This window comes from Mauremys mutica, chromosome 2 (genome assembly GCF_020497125.1).
Source record: "Mauremys mutica isolate MM-2020 ecotype Southern chromosome 2, ASM2049712v1, whole genome shotgun sequence".
In the NCBI taxonomy this organism is placed as follows: Eukaryota; Metazoa; Chordata; order Testudines; family Geoemydidae; genus Mauremys; species Mauremys mutica.
Genome location: NC_059073.1, coordinates 164,534,091 through 164,549,640, shown reverse-complemented (window position 1 = coordinate 164,549,640; position 15,550 = coordinate 164,534,091). Strand labels below are relative to the sequence as shown.

At 40.9% G+C, this 15,550-nt stretch overlaps 1 protein-coding gene across 2 annotated transcripts in view; it reads right to left on the bottom strand.

Moving 5' to 3' along the window:
* Positions 1-15,550, bottom strand: part of SEMA5A (semaphorin 5A) — a 668,529-nt gene that overhangs the window by 126,377 nt on the left and 526,602 nt on the right. For both annotated transcript variants that reach the window (XM_045005697.1, XM_045005698.1), the window contains one exon: positions 10,828-10,975. In XM_045005697.1, coding sequence (XP_044861632.1) covers positions 10,828-10,975 — 148 coding nt within the window. The remainder of the gene's footprint in view (positions 1-10,827; positions 10,976-15,550) is intronic.

Sequence of the window (15,550 nt, the reverse complement as noted above, 5' to 3'; positions counted from 1 at the left end):
ATGGGAGACTGTATCAAAAGCTTTGCTAAAGTCAAGATATATCACATCCGCTGCTTTCCCCATATCCACAGAGCCAGTTATCTCATCAATGGTTCCATGTCTAGTTGGCAGCCGGTATCAAGTGGAGTGCCCCAAGGGTCGGTGCTGGGGCCGGTTTTATTCAATATCTTCATTAACGATCTGGAGGATGGTGTGGACTGCACCCTTAGCAAGTTTGCAGATGACACTAAACTGGGAGGAGTGGTTGATACGCTGGAGGGTAGGGATAGGATACAGAGAGACCTAGACAAATTAGAGGATTGGGCCAAAAGAAATATGATGAGGTTCAACAAGGACAAGTGCAGAGTCCTGCACTTAGGATGGAAGAATCCCATGCACTGCTACAGACTAGGGACCGAATAGCTGGGCAGCAGTTCTGCAGAAAAGGACCTAGGGGTTACGGTGGACGAAAAGCTGAATATGAGTCAACAGTGTGCCCTTGTTGCCAAGAAGGCTAACGGCATTTTGGGTTGTATAAGTAGGGGCACTTCCAGCAGATCGAGGGATGTGATCATTCCCCTCTACTCAGCACTGGTGAGGCCTCATCTGGAGTACTGTGTCCAGTTTTGGGCCCCACACTACAAGAAGGATGTGGATAAATTGGAGAGAGTCCAGCGGAGGGCAACAAAAATGATTAGGGGGCTGGAGCACATGACTTATGAGGAGAGGCTGAGGGAACTGGGATTGTTTAGTCTGCAGAAGAGAAGAATGAGGGGGGATTTGATAGCTGCTTTCAACTACCTGAAAGGGGGTTCCAAAGAGGATGGATCTAGACTGTTCTCAGTGGTAGAAGATGACAGAACAAGGAGTAATGGTCTCAAGTTGCAGAGGGGGAGGTTTAGGCTGGATATTAGGAAAAACTTTTTCACTAGTAGGGTGGTGAAGAACTGGAATGGGTTACCTAGGGAGGTAGTGGAATCTCCTTCCTTAGAGGTTTTTAAGGTCAGGCTTGACAAAGCCCTGGCTGGGATGATTTAGTTGGGTTTGGTCCTGCTTTGAGCAGGGGGTTGGACTAGATGACCTCCTGAGGTCCCTTCCAACCCTGAGATTCTATGATTCTATGATTCTATGAGAAGGCAATCAGGTCGGTCAGGCATGACTTGTCCTTGGTGAATCCATGTTGACTGTTCCTGATCACCTTCCTCTCCTCCAAGTGCTTCAGAATAGTTTCCTTGAGGACCTGCTCCATGATTTTTCCACGACTGAGGTGAGGCCGACTAGTCTGTAATTCCCAGGTTCTCCTTCTTCCCTTTTTTAAAGATGAGCACTATATTTGCCTTTTTCCAATTGTCCAGGACCTCCCCCTGATCACCACAAGTTTTCAAAGATAATGGGCAATGGCTCCGCAATCACATCAGCCAATTCCCCCAGTACCCTTGGATGCATTAGATCTGGACCCAAGGACTTGTGCTTGTCCAGCTTTTCCTTAACATGTTCTTTCACCACTGAGGGCTGCTCATCTCCTCCCCATACTGTGTTGCCCAAAACAGCAGTGTGGGAGCTGACCTTGTCTGTGAAGACCGAGGCAAAAAAAAGCATAGAGTACTTCAGCTTTTTCCACATCATCTGTCACAAGGTTGCCTCCTCCATTCAGTAAGGGTCCCACACTTTTCCTGACCTTTTTCTTGTTGCTAACATACCTGTAGAAACCTTTCTTGTTACCCTTCACATCCCTTTCTCGCTGCAACTCCAGCTGTGTTTTGTCCTTCCTGATTACACCCCTTCAGGGGACCTATGACAATTTACACCAGCTGAGGATCAAATTCCCCTTATTTTAAACATTTTTTTAGTGACTTGACTCCTAAAGACGATGCCTGGCAGAACTTTTGTTTCAAAAACGATGCAAACATTTGAAAAAATATTTCAGAAAAATCAAATAAATCACTCAGTAATTTGATTACTAGGAACTGAAAAACCAAGCACTATGAACAGGGCCTCATTTTCAAGACACATGCATACAGCAATGTGCTCAGTTTAAATGTCACATTCAGCATAACTGTGCATGCAAAGTCGGTAAATGCATGGGCAAAAGGCCAGACAGGTTTCTAAGTGGACTTCTGAACATGCCATTAGCCAATGTGCACATGCTTATTTTTGTTTTTTACCATTGTCTAATTTATTATTTATTATTAGATTTACAGCAGTGCCTATAGGTTCAACTTAAATCAGGGCTCCATTGTGCTAGACACTTTAAAAACATACAGGAAACAGCTATACTTTGAACAGACATGACAAAGGATGGGAGAAAAGGGTAGTACGAAAAGCATAGTGATGAGGTTGGCAAATGTGGGAGAACCAGGATTATTTTGTATCTTATTTTTGTGTGTTTTTTCTATTTTTTTTACACACAGTTTGTGTGCAGTGTGTGTGTCAGGTGGAGACTGGGGGAGAGTGTTCATTCCCCTTCCCCTTAGCTTAAATTTAAAAAATACATCACAACAAAAAATAATAGCAATTTTCATTTCTGTTCTCATCTTGCCAGACCAAACATCAGGAATTCATTTTTGAAACTAAACACATATTGTGAGGCAGGCTGTATCTCCTCTAATGGACAACGTCCTTTTCAAAGACCCAATCTCTAAGTTCCTTTTTAAAGTCATAATAAAAAAATGAAAGAGAACATTTCTGACATTAGTCTTCTCAAGTATGATTATTTTCCACCTTGATTCATAATAGAAACTTTGGGATGTAAATATTTTTCACTATCAGAATTTCTTGAAGATAAAACTACATACAAATGCTATAGTCATGACTATTTTTAGACAAGCAAATATAATTCCTTTGCTTTATTCAGTAGCAGAATGCTGAGTAACTTGGTTTTGGAACCAAAAGCACATTCATTTTCCAGATTCTATTCCATATATATATAAAGGATTTATACTATTAGTATGATGTGAAATGAGACTATGGACAAGTGTATAATAATACAATATGTCAGGCTAGTTGAGACTCAGCCTAGTGTTCTTATTTTAGAAACGAGTGTCTAAAAATTAGTTATTTGTTGCATTATTAGCCAGAAGCAAATTCAATGGAGATTATGTTTCTCAGGGGGAAAGAAGGAAGTTCTGAAGCAAATATACAATGTATAAAAGTATGATATACCAGTTCTATCCACAGACTTTCACAATGTCCTCTGTTTCTCATGTATTTCCTGTCTACCTTATAGTAACATGTGATTTGTGATCTACTTAAGATTTCTATTGCCAGACTTTGAACTGCTGCTGAATTTGACCGCAATAGCCCTGTCAGGCATTAGACAACTTCAAGCATACTATATTAACTTTGATTAACCTTCAGAGGGTCCCTTTGGCTCAGCATATTGATTTCAAAGTTTTTCTTGTTGACCTTTAAGATTCTCTATGGTATAGTTCTTTTACATCATGAAGATTTATAGTTATCTTATACTCCATGTTCATGTCTTTGTTATTGGCCTTTGGTCATCTATTTTCACGCCCTGTGTGAAATTTCAGTAAGCGATACAGCTTTAAAATATCATAGTGTATTTCTAGTTTTTGGCATATTTTAATGTATTTCCCTTTATATTTTTTAAAAAGCTACTAGCATGTAATAGACAACTTTAAAAATACTGTCTTCAGAAACAATTCTGGGCACATATATTGTAACATTACTATGAGTTTCTGTGGAGAAAACTATGGTGTCAGACGCTAAGGAGAATAACGTGAGGTGAGGAATAAGCAGCCAGAAGAGTTGAATTATTAAGGAACAACCATTCTGTTTTTATGTAAATAAAACTTTTATATTAACAGTGGGCAAGAAAAAGACATTTTTTACCACAAGTAAGAAAAAATGTTTTAAATAACAAGTTTTCAAAAGATTGCCCTCAGACATCGGTTGCACTAATGGGCCTACTTTATTTCTCATCTTTACATTTCTGAGAGGAAGTTCACTTTACTGAAATGTAAGTTATAGTCTGTCTCCCAGGCAAGTCGATTCAATAATTATCTCATTCTATACGGCAAATTATAAAAACACACCAAGTATTTGTTGTGCATATGAAACATTTTCCTTGTTCTAATGATGTTTTATTCTTCTTTTTTTTAGCATAAGGCTTTGTTTACACTACAAGCACTATGGTGTCACAGCTGCAGCTACGGTGATTTAGCTGTAGATACTTGCTACAGCGATGGAAGGTGGTTTTTCATTGCTAATCAACACCCTTGAGAGGCAGTAGCTAGTTCAATGGAAGAATTCTTCCATCAACCAGGCAGTGTCCACACTGGGGTTTAGATCAGCTCAATTATGTCTCTCACGAGTGTGAATTTTTCACATCCCTGAGTGACATAGTGAGGTCAACCTAGGTTATAGATGTAGACCAGGAGTGATAATTATCCCAACTCCAGCAAGGCTGATTTAAAGATTGTCACTCTTTATAGCTTGATCACTTCTTAGACTGGCAGGCTGGAAATTTATTTAAACAAAATTCTGTATACAATATTCTTCTCCTCTTCCTCAATATGCAAATAAAACAAAAATTCCTCTGGCTCTCAACTATATCTACCAGAAATCAGGATGCAAAGAAAACTGTCAGTTTTCAGCCTTATATAAAGACTGCTTTCCCCTACTTTCAACAGTCTAGACATTTCCCCTAGCAGAAGGGGTGAGAAGTAGGAAGGAGAAGAGGAAAAGCCTGCCAACAAAACCAGATTACCAGTTTCCTTTCCTTGTGATATGGTCTCTCCTCTTCCTCATCCTACTAAAAGCACAGTTACATCACGCTGACAGAGCCCATGCTCTCCCAGGTAACCTAGGAAGGGGAGGGGATGGGGAGAGCGTGGGGGGCCCCGGGCTGAGGGGTGGGGTGGGGCTGAGTCATATCCCTAAGGGGAAGGGATAGCTCAGTGGTTTGAGCATTTGCCTGCTATAACCGGGGTTGTAAATTCAATCCTTGAGGGGGCCACTTAGGGATATGGAGCAAAAATCTGTCTGGAGACTGGTCCTGCTTTGAGCAGGGGGCTAGACTAGGTGACCTCCATCATTATAAAAACACACCAAGTATTTGGTGTGCATATGAAACCCTTTCCTTGTTCTAATGATGTTTTATTCTTCTTTTTTTTTAGCATAAGGCTTCGTTTACACTACAAGCACTATGGTGTCACAGCTGCAGCTACGGTGATTTAGCTGTAGATACTTGCTACAGCGATGGAAGGTGGTTTTCCATTGCTAATCAACACCCTTGAGAGGCTGGACTAGGTATCCCTTCCAACCCTGATATTCTATGATACTATGACATAGCATCGAGTGTACAAAAGAGGGGTCTTACGTTAGTCAGATGCTGAAACCACACTCCTGCTTAAAGATAAAGAGGGATCAAGTTGGGGAGAAAAAGTAGCGATGCTCTTCTAAATTCCACCCATAAAATGAGACACCACTCACAAGAGAGTGTGCAGACTGTTCAAAATATGGTCGTGCACACTCTCTCATCTCAGCTTGTCCTCAGTGGAGTCTGAATACACTCACTGTCTCTGCTGAGCTCCTTGTGATTAGTTTCCTCTCAGTGAAGTTGGCATGCCCTGATGATGCATCCCCCCAGTGGGGCTCAAATACCTAACGGGGCTCATCTAGGGTCCTGGGGCATGGCTGTTTCTGGCCTCTGAGGCCTGGTCTACACTAAGAACGGGGGTCGAACTAGGGTACGCAAATTCAGCTACGTGAATAGCGTAGCTGAATTTGAAGTACCCTAGTTCGAAGTACTCACCCGTCCAGACGCCGCGGAACCGAACTCCGCGGCTCCAAGGTCGACTCTGCCACCGCCGTTTGCAGTGGTGGAGTACCAGAGTCGAACGGAGCGCTTCTGGAGTTCGAACTATCGCGTCTATATTAGACGTGATAATTCGAACTCCGAAAAGTCGAACTCTCTGCGTCGAACTGGCAGGTAAGTGTAGACTAGCCCTGAGTTAACACCCGTTGAGATGAATTGGGCAGTTCATATCTTAGAGCTGTTGTTTCTGGTTCTAAAATGCAGGCAGATGTCACTGCATCAGTTAGCCACACAAATGTGAACCAAGTGTATTTACCACAACATCCCGAACAGCTAGAGACTTTATTTTAAAAAAGTAAATCTTATATTCTGAAGCAATCTAACAAAGGTGCTGATTCTCCTTGCTGTTGTGTACTGGTCCAATCTGAGCCCTGAAGATGACTGCGCAAGCAGATTCCACTTGCATGCTTGTGAGGGACAACCAGGCAGCAACTCTTCCCACCATATGTCAACCACTGAGCAGAGCTCTTTTTGCTTAAGACACTGTACTCAGTGGGGACAAGCCTGGCCTAAAATGTCCTCTAGCAATGGTTTACCTACTTTCAAACTTGTTTCTTTTCACAGCTCCATAATCATTCAGAAAACAAACTTGGCAGCCTTCTTGCTGTGCTCTGGGCCACTAGGCAAAACAAAATGATCTTCAGCCAAAGGTTTCTGGATAAGCTACATAAGGTTGATTAGTATGAAATGAAGAGTTAAGCAAGGTCAGGAAGTCTGAAAGTAATTGAAAATTGAGCTGTAAAGAGAGAATTGAAGGGGTCTGTATATTATCTTTAACTCATAAACCTTCCTTGAGTACGACTCTTCTCTGAGGCCTGACCTCAAGTTATGGAGTTAAATCAAAACTGAAAAACTTTTAGTTCATGCCAGCAGGGTCTACCAGGCCAGTTAGTATATGACAAGCTGGTATGCAGTAGAATTTACACGCAGCTGGTGCACACTAATGCACTATATAGACAAGCCCTCAGTGGGATACATTGCATTCTATTCTGGATAGGATTACCCTTTTTCATCAGAATATTTTATGAACATAAATGTTAGATCCAATCAATAATGAAAACAAGTCATAAAAATACTTTAAATTGGTCTTTTCCTATTAAGGCAATGACCTCTTAGCAACAAATATGCAAATAAAGTAGTTCTAGTGTGTGTCTGCGTATTCCCTGAGAGCTCTGTTATGTAAGGAACCTTTTGATTCAAGACTACTAGATTTTAGCTCCAAACTCATTGAGGCTTAGTAAACAACACTTAGTCATTAAACTTAAATTCTTTGTCTTCCAAGAACATGGAAATGTATAGAGAGTACATTGTAATTTTGTTGGTAGCAGTGGTGTAAGTAGAATTTATTTCTTACCGGTACTCTGCACACAGGCGACTGGAAGGAATGCAAGGAGAGGGCACCAGCTAAAGAAGCAGCGTGTGACCCTCCCATGTGACTCAGACCTACCCTGCCCCCCAGCCTGGGGCCCCCACACTTTCCCCATCCCCTCCCCATGCTAGGTTACCTCGGGGACCGGGGGCTCTGTCCTCCAGCTGCGCCAGATACAGACTTCTGAACCGCAGGGCTCTCCGGAACTGCAGCAGCAAAAGGAGCAGAACATGAGGCCACCAGGCATCCCCACACTGGCAGCTCCTCCAGCGCGGCTGTACCACCCCCAGCCCCTGAGTATATGGAATTGCGTATGGAATTTCCTGCTCTGTACAATTTTATCTGCCAGGTACTTCCAGATATGTAAGAATAAAGTTGCAGCCTAATTAAAATCACCTGCAGTGTCTCCTGTCCTTCTGGCATAGCAGGACAAATGAAATCAACAAGAAAAATTACAATAAAGATGAGTGCAAAGCACTATACTTAGGAAGGAAAAAAATCAAATACACAAATACGGAATGGGGAATAAATAACTGGAGGACGTATCTCCGGACGTGCCACCCCATTACGTTGGCCACCCCAAGAACCTGCTTGCTGCGCTGGTGCCTGGAGCCGGCCTTGTTTGAGGAACAGTTAGCCAAAGACTTAACAAGTAATAGCAATTTTTTTTAAGTATATGAGAAGCAGAAAGCCTGCTAAACAACCAGTGGGGCCACTGGACGATTGAGGTGCTAAAGGAGAACTCAAGGACGATAGCCATTGCAGAAAAACTAAATGAATTATTTGCATCGGGCTTCACGGATGAGGATATGAAGGAGATTCCCAAACCTGTGCCATTTTTGTTAGGTGACAGATCTGAGGAACTGCCCCAAATTGAAGTATCATTAGAGGAGGTTTTGGAACAAATTGATACATTAAACAGCAATAAGTCACCAGGACCAGATGGTATTCACCCAAGAGTTCTGAAGTAAATCAAACGTGAAATTGCTGAACCACTAACTGTAGTCTGTAACCTATCATTTAAATCAGCTTCTGTACCAGCCTGGAGGATAGCTAATGTGCTGCCAATTTTTAAAAAGGGCTCCAGAGATGAGGCAAACTGGCTGAAACTGTAATAAAGAACAATATTGTCAGATATATAGATGAACATAATTTGTTCAGGAAGAGTCAACATGGTTTTAAAGTAAAGGGAAATCATGCCTCACCAATCTACTAGAATTCTTTGAGGGGGTCAACAAGCATGTGGACCCAGGGGATCCAGTGGATATAGCGTACTTAGATTTTCAGAAAGCCTTTGACAAGATCCCTCACCAAAGGCACTTACGCAAAGTAAGCTTCCACGAGATAAGAGGGAAGGTGCTCTCATGGATTGGTAACTGGTTAAAAGATAGGAAACAAAGGGTAGGTATAACTGGTCAGTTCTCAGCATGGAGAGATGGAAATTAGTGTTGTCCCCCAGAGTTCTGTTCTGGGACAAGTCCTAGTCAACATATTCATAAATGATCTGGAAAAAAGGGTAAACGGTGAGGTGGCAAAATTTGCAGATGATGCAAAAGTACTCAAGATAGTTAAGTCCAAAGCAGACTGCAAAGAGTTACAAGGGGATCTCACAAAACTGGGTGAATGGGTAACAAAATGGCAGATGAAATGTAATGTTGATAAATGCACAGTAATGCACATTGGAAAGCATAATCCCAACTATACATATACAGTGATGGGGTGTAATTAGCTGTTACCTCTCAAGAAAGAGATATTGGAGTCTCTGAAAACATCCACTCAATGTACAGCGGCAGTCAAAAAAGCAAACAGAATGCTGGGAATAATTAAGAAGGGGATAGAAAATAGGACAGAAAATATCATGTTGCTTCTATATAAATCCATGGTATACCCATATCTTGAATACTGTGTGCAGATGTGGTTAACCCATCTCAAAAAAGATATATTGGAATTAGAAAAGTTTCAGAAAAGGGCAACAAAAATAATTAGAGGTATGGAACGCTTGCATATGAGGAGAGATTAATAAGACTGGCACTTTTCAGGTTGGAAAAGAGACGGCTAAGGGGAGATATGATTGAGGTCTATAAAATCATGACTGGTGTAGAGAAAGTAGATAAGGAAATGTTGTTTACTACTTCTCATAACACAAGAACCAAATGAAATTAATAGGCAGCAGGTTTAAAGCAAACAAAAGGAAGTATTTCTTCATACAATGCACTGTCAACCTGTGGAACTTCTTGCCAGAGGATGTTGTGAAGGCAAAGACCATAATAAGGTTCAAAAAAGAACTAGATAAATTCATGGAGGATAGGTCCATCAATGGCTATTACCCAGGATGGGCAGGATAGCCTCAGTTTGCCAGAATGGGAATGAGTGACAGGGGATGGATCACTTGATGATCATCCGTTCTGGTCATTCCCGCTGGGGCACCTGGCACTGGCCACTGTCGGAAGACAGGATACTGGGCTAGATGGACCTTTGGTCTGACCCAATGGGGTCCATTTCTTATGTTCTTATGAATCTATATTTGATTGGTTGCGAGTCTCTTAGAAATAAAACTACCAGTTTTACTGAAACAGTTAAACCAAAGAGCTGTCTAAACGTAAGCATGCAGTAGCTGAAATGGAAGGAACTGTTTGAATATACTAGACTATGCTATTGTTGTACAACATTTTAAGAATGACGCTGGTGGGGGGGGATCAGATTGCAAATCCCAATAATAATAATTATCTTACTGGATCAATTCTAAAATCTGACAAAACACCTCATAACATTCTTCCTAACTCATGGAATTTCCCATGGCTATCTGGGGTATGAAATTTTCACTTGAAACCATGAGCAGATTATTTTAAATCCAAAATACTGCTCAGCCTTATGAATAATATAATGTTAGTACACAATTATCAAGAAAGATCTATGTGGAAAAATTACAGATTACATTCTAACTTCTCCACATCAGTCACAGAAATTTAAATACCAATCTGTGTCATACATTTTCCTTTGTACCTGTCACCACTGGAAGAAAAATATTTTGAAAGACTTTGCAGAATTTAAGACTGCTTGGTTAATTCGTAAAGTTGAATCAAGGAAAGAGAAGAAACCTTTGAAAGTGTTCAATCTGCTTGCAAAAATGAAATCTCACTTGTGGTATAAATGTCAAAAGTAACAGAGTAAGGACATATAAAAAAAAACAAAAAACAAAAAAGATTATAGATTAGCCTTTATTATGTTTTGAACAGGCCTGCTGGTGGTCTAACAAAAAGTCCACAATCAATGAATGACAAACTTCACAATTATCAAGTTTATGCTCTGAACTTAGGAAACTTAAAAATTAGTCCAGTATGTGAGGACCCATATTCCTCTTCTACTTTTACAGAATTCTGACTAGAACAAAGTGAGCATATTTTTCTCCTAGTTTGCAACAAACAAAATAAATATGCCTATGACAAATCCCCATCTGTAACAACTTTCCTTTAGGAGGTCTCTCATCTAGCTAATGTCGTATAACAGCATCCTCTAACTTGCAAACGTGAATTTCTCTCAGTAAAATAAAAACAATACAGCTATAAATACACACTCATGAATCAAAATATTTGCAACGCATGCAAGTATTTGTTGATGGGAAGGCATAGAAGCTACTCACCACATTACAGCCAGGGCAGTCAGGGCCATTCTCACACGTCCTGCGACGAGCCTGAATCCCACCCCCACATTGGGTAGTGCAACGTTCCCACGGACCCCAGCCTGTCCAAAACGTATGTGGAGGGCACAGCAAGTGCTCATTGCAGTATCTGTGACAAGGGAAAGCAAAAGGGAAAAGAAACTATTTAGTACAACAAAAGGTCTCCAACTTCTACATTTTCCATTATTTAGAAAGATGTTTGCATATGGAAATGTTTTACCCTGATTGCCTTATATTTATTTGTTGAACGCTTTTTTTAAAAACATCACAAGCAACAGTTGTCAAACTATATATAGTGTATAACCATTAATGGAATTGTATTTTGTAATACTGTGGGTGAAGCATTTTCTTCATTCTCTAATCTCTGTCTACTATCTATTTATTTGTACTGGTAGCATATTATTCACCATAGTAGTTAGGTCAATCGCTGCTTTCGTAGAAGTAACACACACAGATACCTGAGGGCAGAATTTGGTTCATGGACAAGATAAGTAGACATCTATGTTGGCATTGCTTCGTTAGAAAAACCAGGCTTTCTCTTTCCAGTTTAAATATAGCTGAGCTTGCTTTTCAAGTATCCCAGTATATTTCATTTTATAGGTAAAATAAGAGATAAAACATGATTCCAAGCATAGGAATACTATAGGGTTTTGATTATGTTAAAGTGTGTTTCTAATCATTGTAACCTAGTTAGGTTTTCTCAGTGGGCTGCAAACAACCTGAATCAGAAGAGCAGATAGCTATCCAAAGGGAGAAGCCAAATTCTACTTCATGGATTTTGTCTGGCCTGAATAAAATCATACAGGACACAATTTCCTTCCTTCCTCCCTTCCTTCCTAGTGCTGGTGTACTGGTTACCTAATATCTATTTTTCCTTTACCCACTCAGCAAGTTTCTATCCATTTGTAAGGTCCTGCCATGAAAACTAGCATTAATATTTCCATCTCAATTTTTTTATACTTGAATACAAATAATGATGTTACAAATCTACTGTTGCCTTCAATAGAATCAGTGGCAGTGACCTTTCTTTCACAAATCCCTAAAAACCTCAGCCTGTAATTCTTTATTACTAAAGTATTGGGGCTTGTCAAGGTGAATAGTTAGTGCATGGCAAGATGGGATGTAAATATACAGTGCACTAGTTTGGCCATATAGACTAGGTGTCTGTGTGGACTCTGCTACTGTGCACTAATAGTTCCCTAGTTTGCAATGGCCTTCTCCCATTTCAATGTGGAACAGATCAAAGAGGACTAGGTACCTTTTAATGCACAGTAGCAGGATCCACACAGGCAGTTAGTAAGCAGCAAGCTAGCGTACTGTAGGTTTACACCCCAGCATGCCTCACACTAATTGTTTACCTAGACAAGCCCTCTGAATGTTTAGAACCAATTGCTCTGTGTGTGTGTGTATGTGTTTGTACTGCACATGTAGATGTAGGTTTACCTTATATGTGGGATTCTACTTCATAGAGTAAATTTTGCTTTCTGGCCAGTGCAACTCCACTGAAACTAACAAGGCTGCATGGGAAAAATGAGACCAAAATCTGGTCTGATGTGTATGTAGAGCAGGGCAAACTATTCACAGCACATAATGTATTTGATTGAGACCCTTTCCCCACCTTTTGTGAGAATTATCTGAGAAAAACTCCAATTTTTATGTATTTGCTAAATCAAATTATCCAGAAATGGGTTGTCTAAACATATTCCAGCCCGTGTATTATTTACAAACTATTCACCTATTTATTTGAATATTCACTATTAGTAATTTGCTGTTCACACTGTAATTGGTCACTTAAGTTACATCGTGGTGTTCTGCTCTGATAGCTTCCAAACCCTCAGAATGTTCACAGTGGCGTTGCAAACATTCACTGTGCAAAAACAGTCACATGCACAATTTGCATGCATATTTGTGACACTCTTCTCTGTGATCAGTTGGTGAACAAAAGTTTGCTAATATGAATATTCATGGGAATAGAGTAAAAGGGATCACATATGCTGAAGAAATTTCATACTTTTATTAGTCAAAGCAACATGCACACATTTTTGCAGTATTCCACCTGCTCTTAGAAAAGCAGTTGTAATGAAGTTTGGGACACACACATGCAATAAAATGAATCTCTGACATTAAGCCAAGAAGCTATAGGTTCATATCACATAAAATGTGTTATAAATGAAGTATCTTTTTTTTAATACCAAGTCCCATTTTCAAATGTCAACATGTCATGTTTCTTGCTCTCTCTCAAATAAGCATAGGGGAGAAACAAGACTTTACCAAATTAACTTTGTAGCTGATACTCAAAGTATTTGAGAGGTTAGGAATGCCGGAATTCTGCTAGTCGAGTCCAGTTAAAGATACATCTGAAGCTACAAAAATCGCAAAGTACTTATACAATCTGATTAATTTTTAATAAAGCAAAATCAGCCACAGAGCTGGGTTTGCATTTTTCTCCTCTTCTGAAAATATCACAGCACACAAGTGTAGTCTTAGATTCACCTCAGCCAGCCAAGCTCCAAAACCATCAGGTATGTTTTTATAGTTTAAAGGTCAATTGCAGGGGTGAGTCTGGGAACTGTGTTATAGCATGGGGTTTTGAGCCATGTTTTATTAAGCCTCTTTCCGGCTGCATTTCAAGTTAGCCAGTAACTTCTTATTCCCTTTTACACACACTCTCTCTTCCTTTTAATTGTTTTCCCATGACCCAGAGGGCTTACATTCTACAGTAATTCAGCAAAACAAGCAATGTCAGAAACTAAGATCTGTGTTTCCGGGCAGGCCTAGTACTAGTCAGAAACTAAGATGGGGGCAGAAGGGAGAATGGCGCACACACACACATACACACACACAAAAAGGCTAGGCTAGTGCAATGATCCCCCCTCTCCTTTTCTGACGAGTTCAAGTTCAATTATTCACACATAGGATTGCCGTTCTGGGAGAAAAAACAACACAGATGAATCTACTCCAGCATCCCCTTCTCAGAAGCAGCCTACATGTGATGTTTCAAAGGAGGGTAAAAAAAAACCAAAAAAAACCCTCCAACAATCCACTTATATAGTCAATTCTATTTCACAGAGGGAAATTTCTTGCTGACCACAGCGGAAGATAAATGTATGCCCTGGAGCATAAAGATTGACAGCCCTTTAAATATTTACCTAAATTAGTTTAACTGCAACTGCTATTCTTATTCCTAGAAAGCTATAATGCTTTAAAAAATTACAGTTTTTTGCCTCAATACTACTTTGCAGCAATGAGTACCACAGGTTAATTATATAGCAGTTGGTAAAAATGGATTCTTAATTCATTTAAAATGTGTTGTAATGTTAATTGTGTGTCCCCTTTGTTTTTGTACTCTATTACAATAGAGTGTGAATAATAACCACCAATTAGACTCCTCTATATTGTTATGCTGGAAGGTGTTGGTGGCTATCAGCTAGGGTTGCCAGCTTTCTACTTGCACTAAACTGAACACCCTTGTCCCACCCCTCCTCCGAGGCCCTGCTCCTACTCACTCCATCCCCCATCCCTCTGTCACTCGCTCTCCCCACCCTCTCTCACTCACTCATTTTCACCAGGCTGGCTCAGGGGCTTGTGGTGCAGGAGGGGGTGAAGTCTCCAGGGTAGGGCCAGAAATTAGGAGTTCAGGCTGCGGGAGGGTGCTCCAGGCTAGGGTGACCAGATAGCAAGTGTGAAAAATCAGGACGGGGGTGGTGGGTAATAGATGCCTATATAAGAAAAAGCTCCAAATATCAAGACTGTCCCTATAAAATCGGGACATCTGGTCACCCTACTTGGGTCGGGGGCAGTGCTCAGAGCCCCCTGGCTGCCTCTACGCATAAGAGCCGGAGGGGGCATGCCGCTGCTTCCGGGAGCTGGGTGGAGCCACAGAAGGTGGGGAGTCTGCCTTAGCCCCGCTGCATCGCCAGCTTGACTTTTAACAGCCCAGTCAGTGATGCTGACTGGAGCCACCAGGGTCCCTTTCTGATCAGGCATTCTGGTCGAAAACCGGACACCTGGCAATCCTACTATCAACAGGCATTTCTTTCATCTTCACTCAAGCACAAACCTCACTGAGGCTCATGTGTGTGCTAGCCACTCTGCATTAAGGTTAAATTCAATAGGTTCTTAAACTCCTTTAGGAAATAAGACAGCTGAAACAACAGAAAACACTACTCCAAGAGACTAGGCCACATGCATGACTAATCAGAAGCTAAGCTACGGTGGGCAAAGGTTTTTTTTCCTGGAGCTGATTGCAAACTCAGAAGTCTTGTGTGTCAGCAGTACACAGGACCAGAGAAGCCAAGACAGAGCCAGAGAAGCACTGATAGGATAGCCCTGAGAGAACACCACATGAAATAATTTTCTGGACAGAGTAATGTCTGGAAGGGCAGGCCTAGTACTGTGAGAATGGAAACAGCCTCCTGTTTGATCCTACTGTGTTCAGAGAAATAGGATTTTGTACATCCTTTGTAAATAAACAGGATTGACCTACAGAAATATATTATTTGTATCATAAACTTCTCCTACAGGAAACAACACTCAAGACCCCAAACATTGGCTAACTGCTTAGGCCGAAAGAGGCAACAATATCACAGTTCTCCTTCAGTGCTCCTTCCCAGACTTTTTCAAACCTCTTCTCCTACATAAGCAACTCCTGCACTTCCAGTTATTTTCATTGCTCTTATCTTAA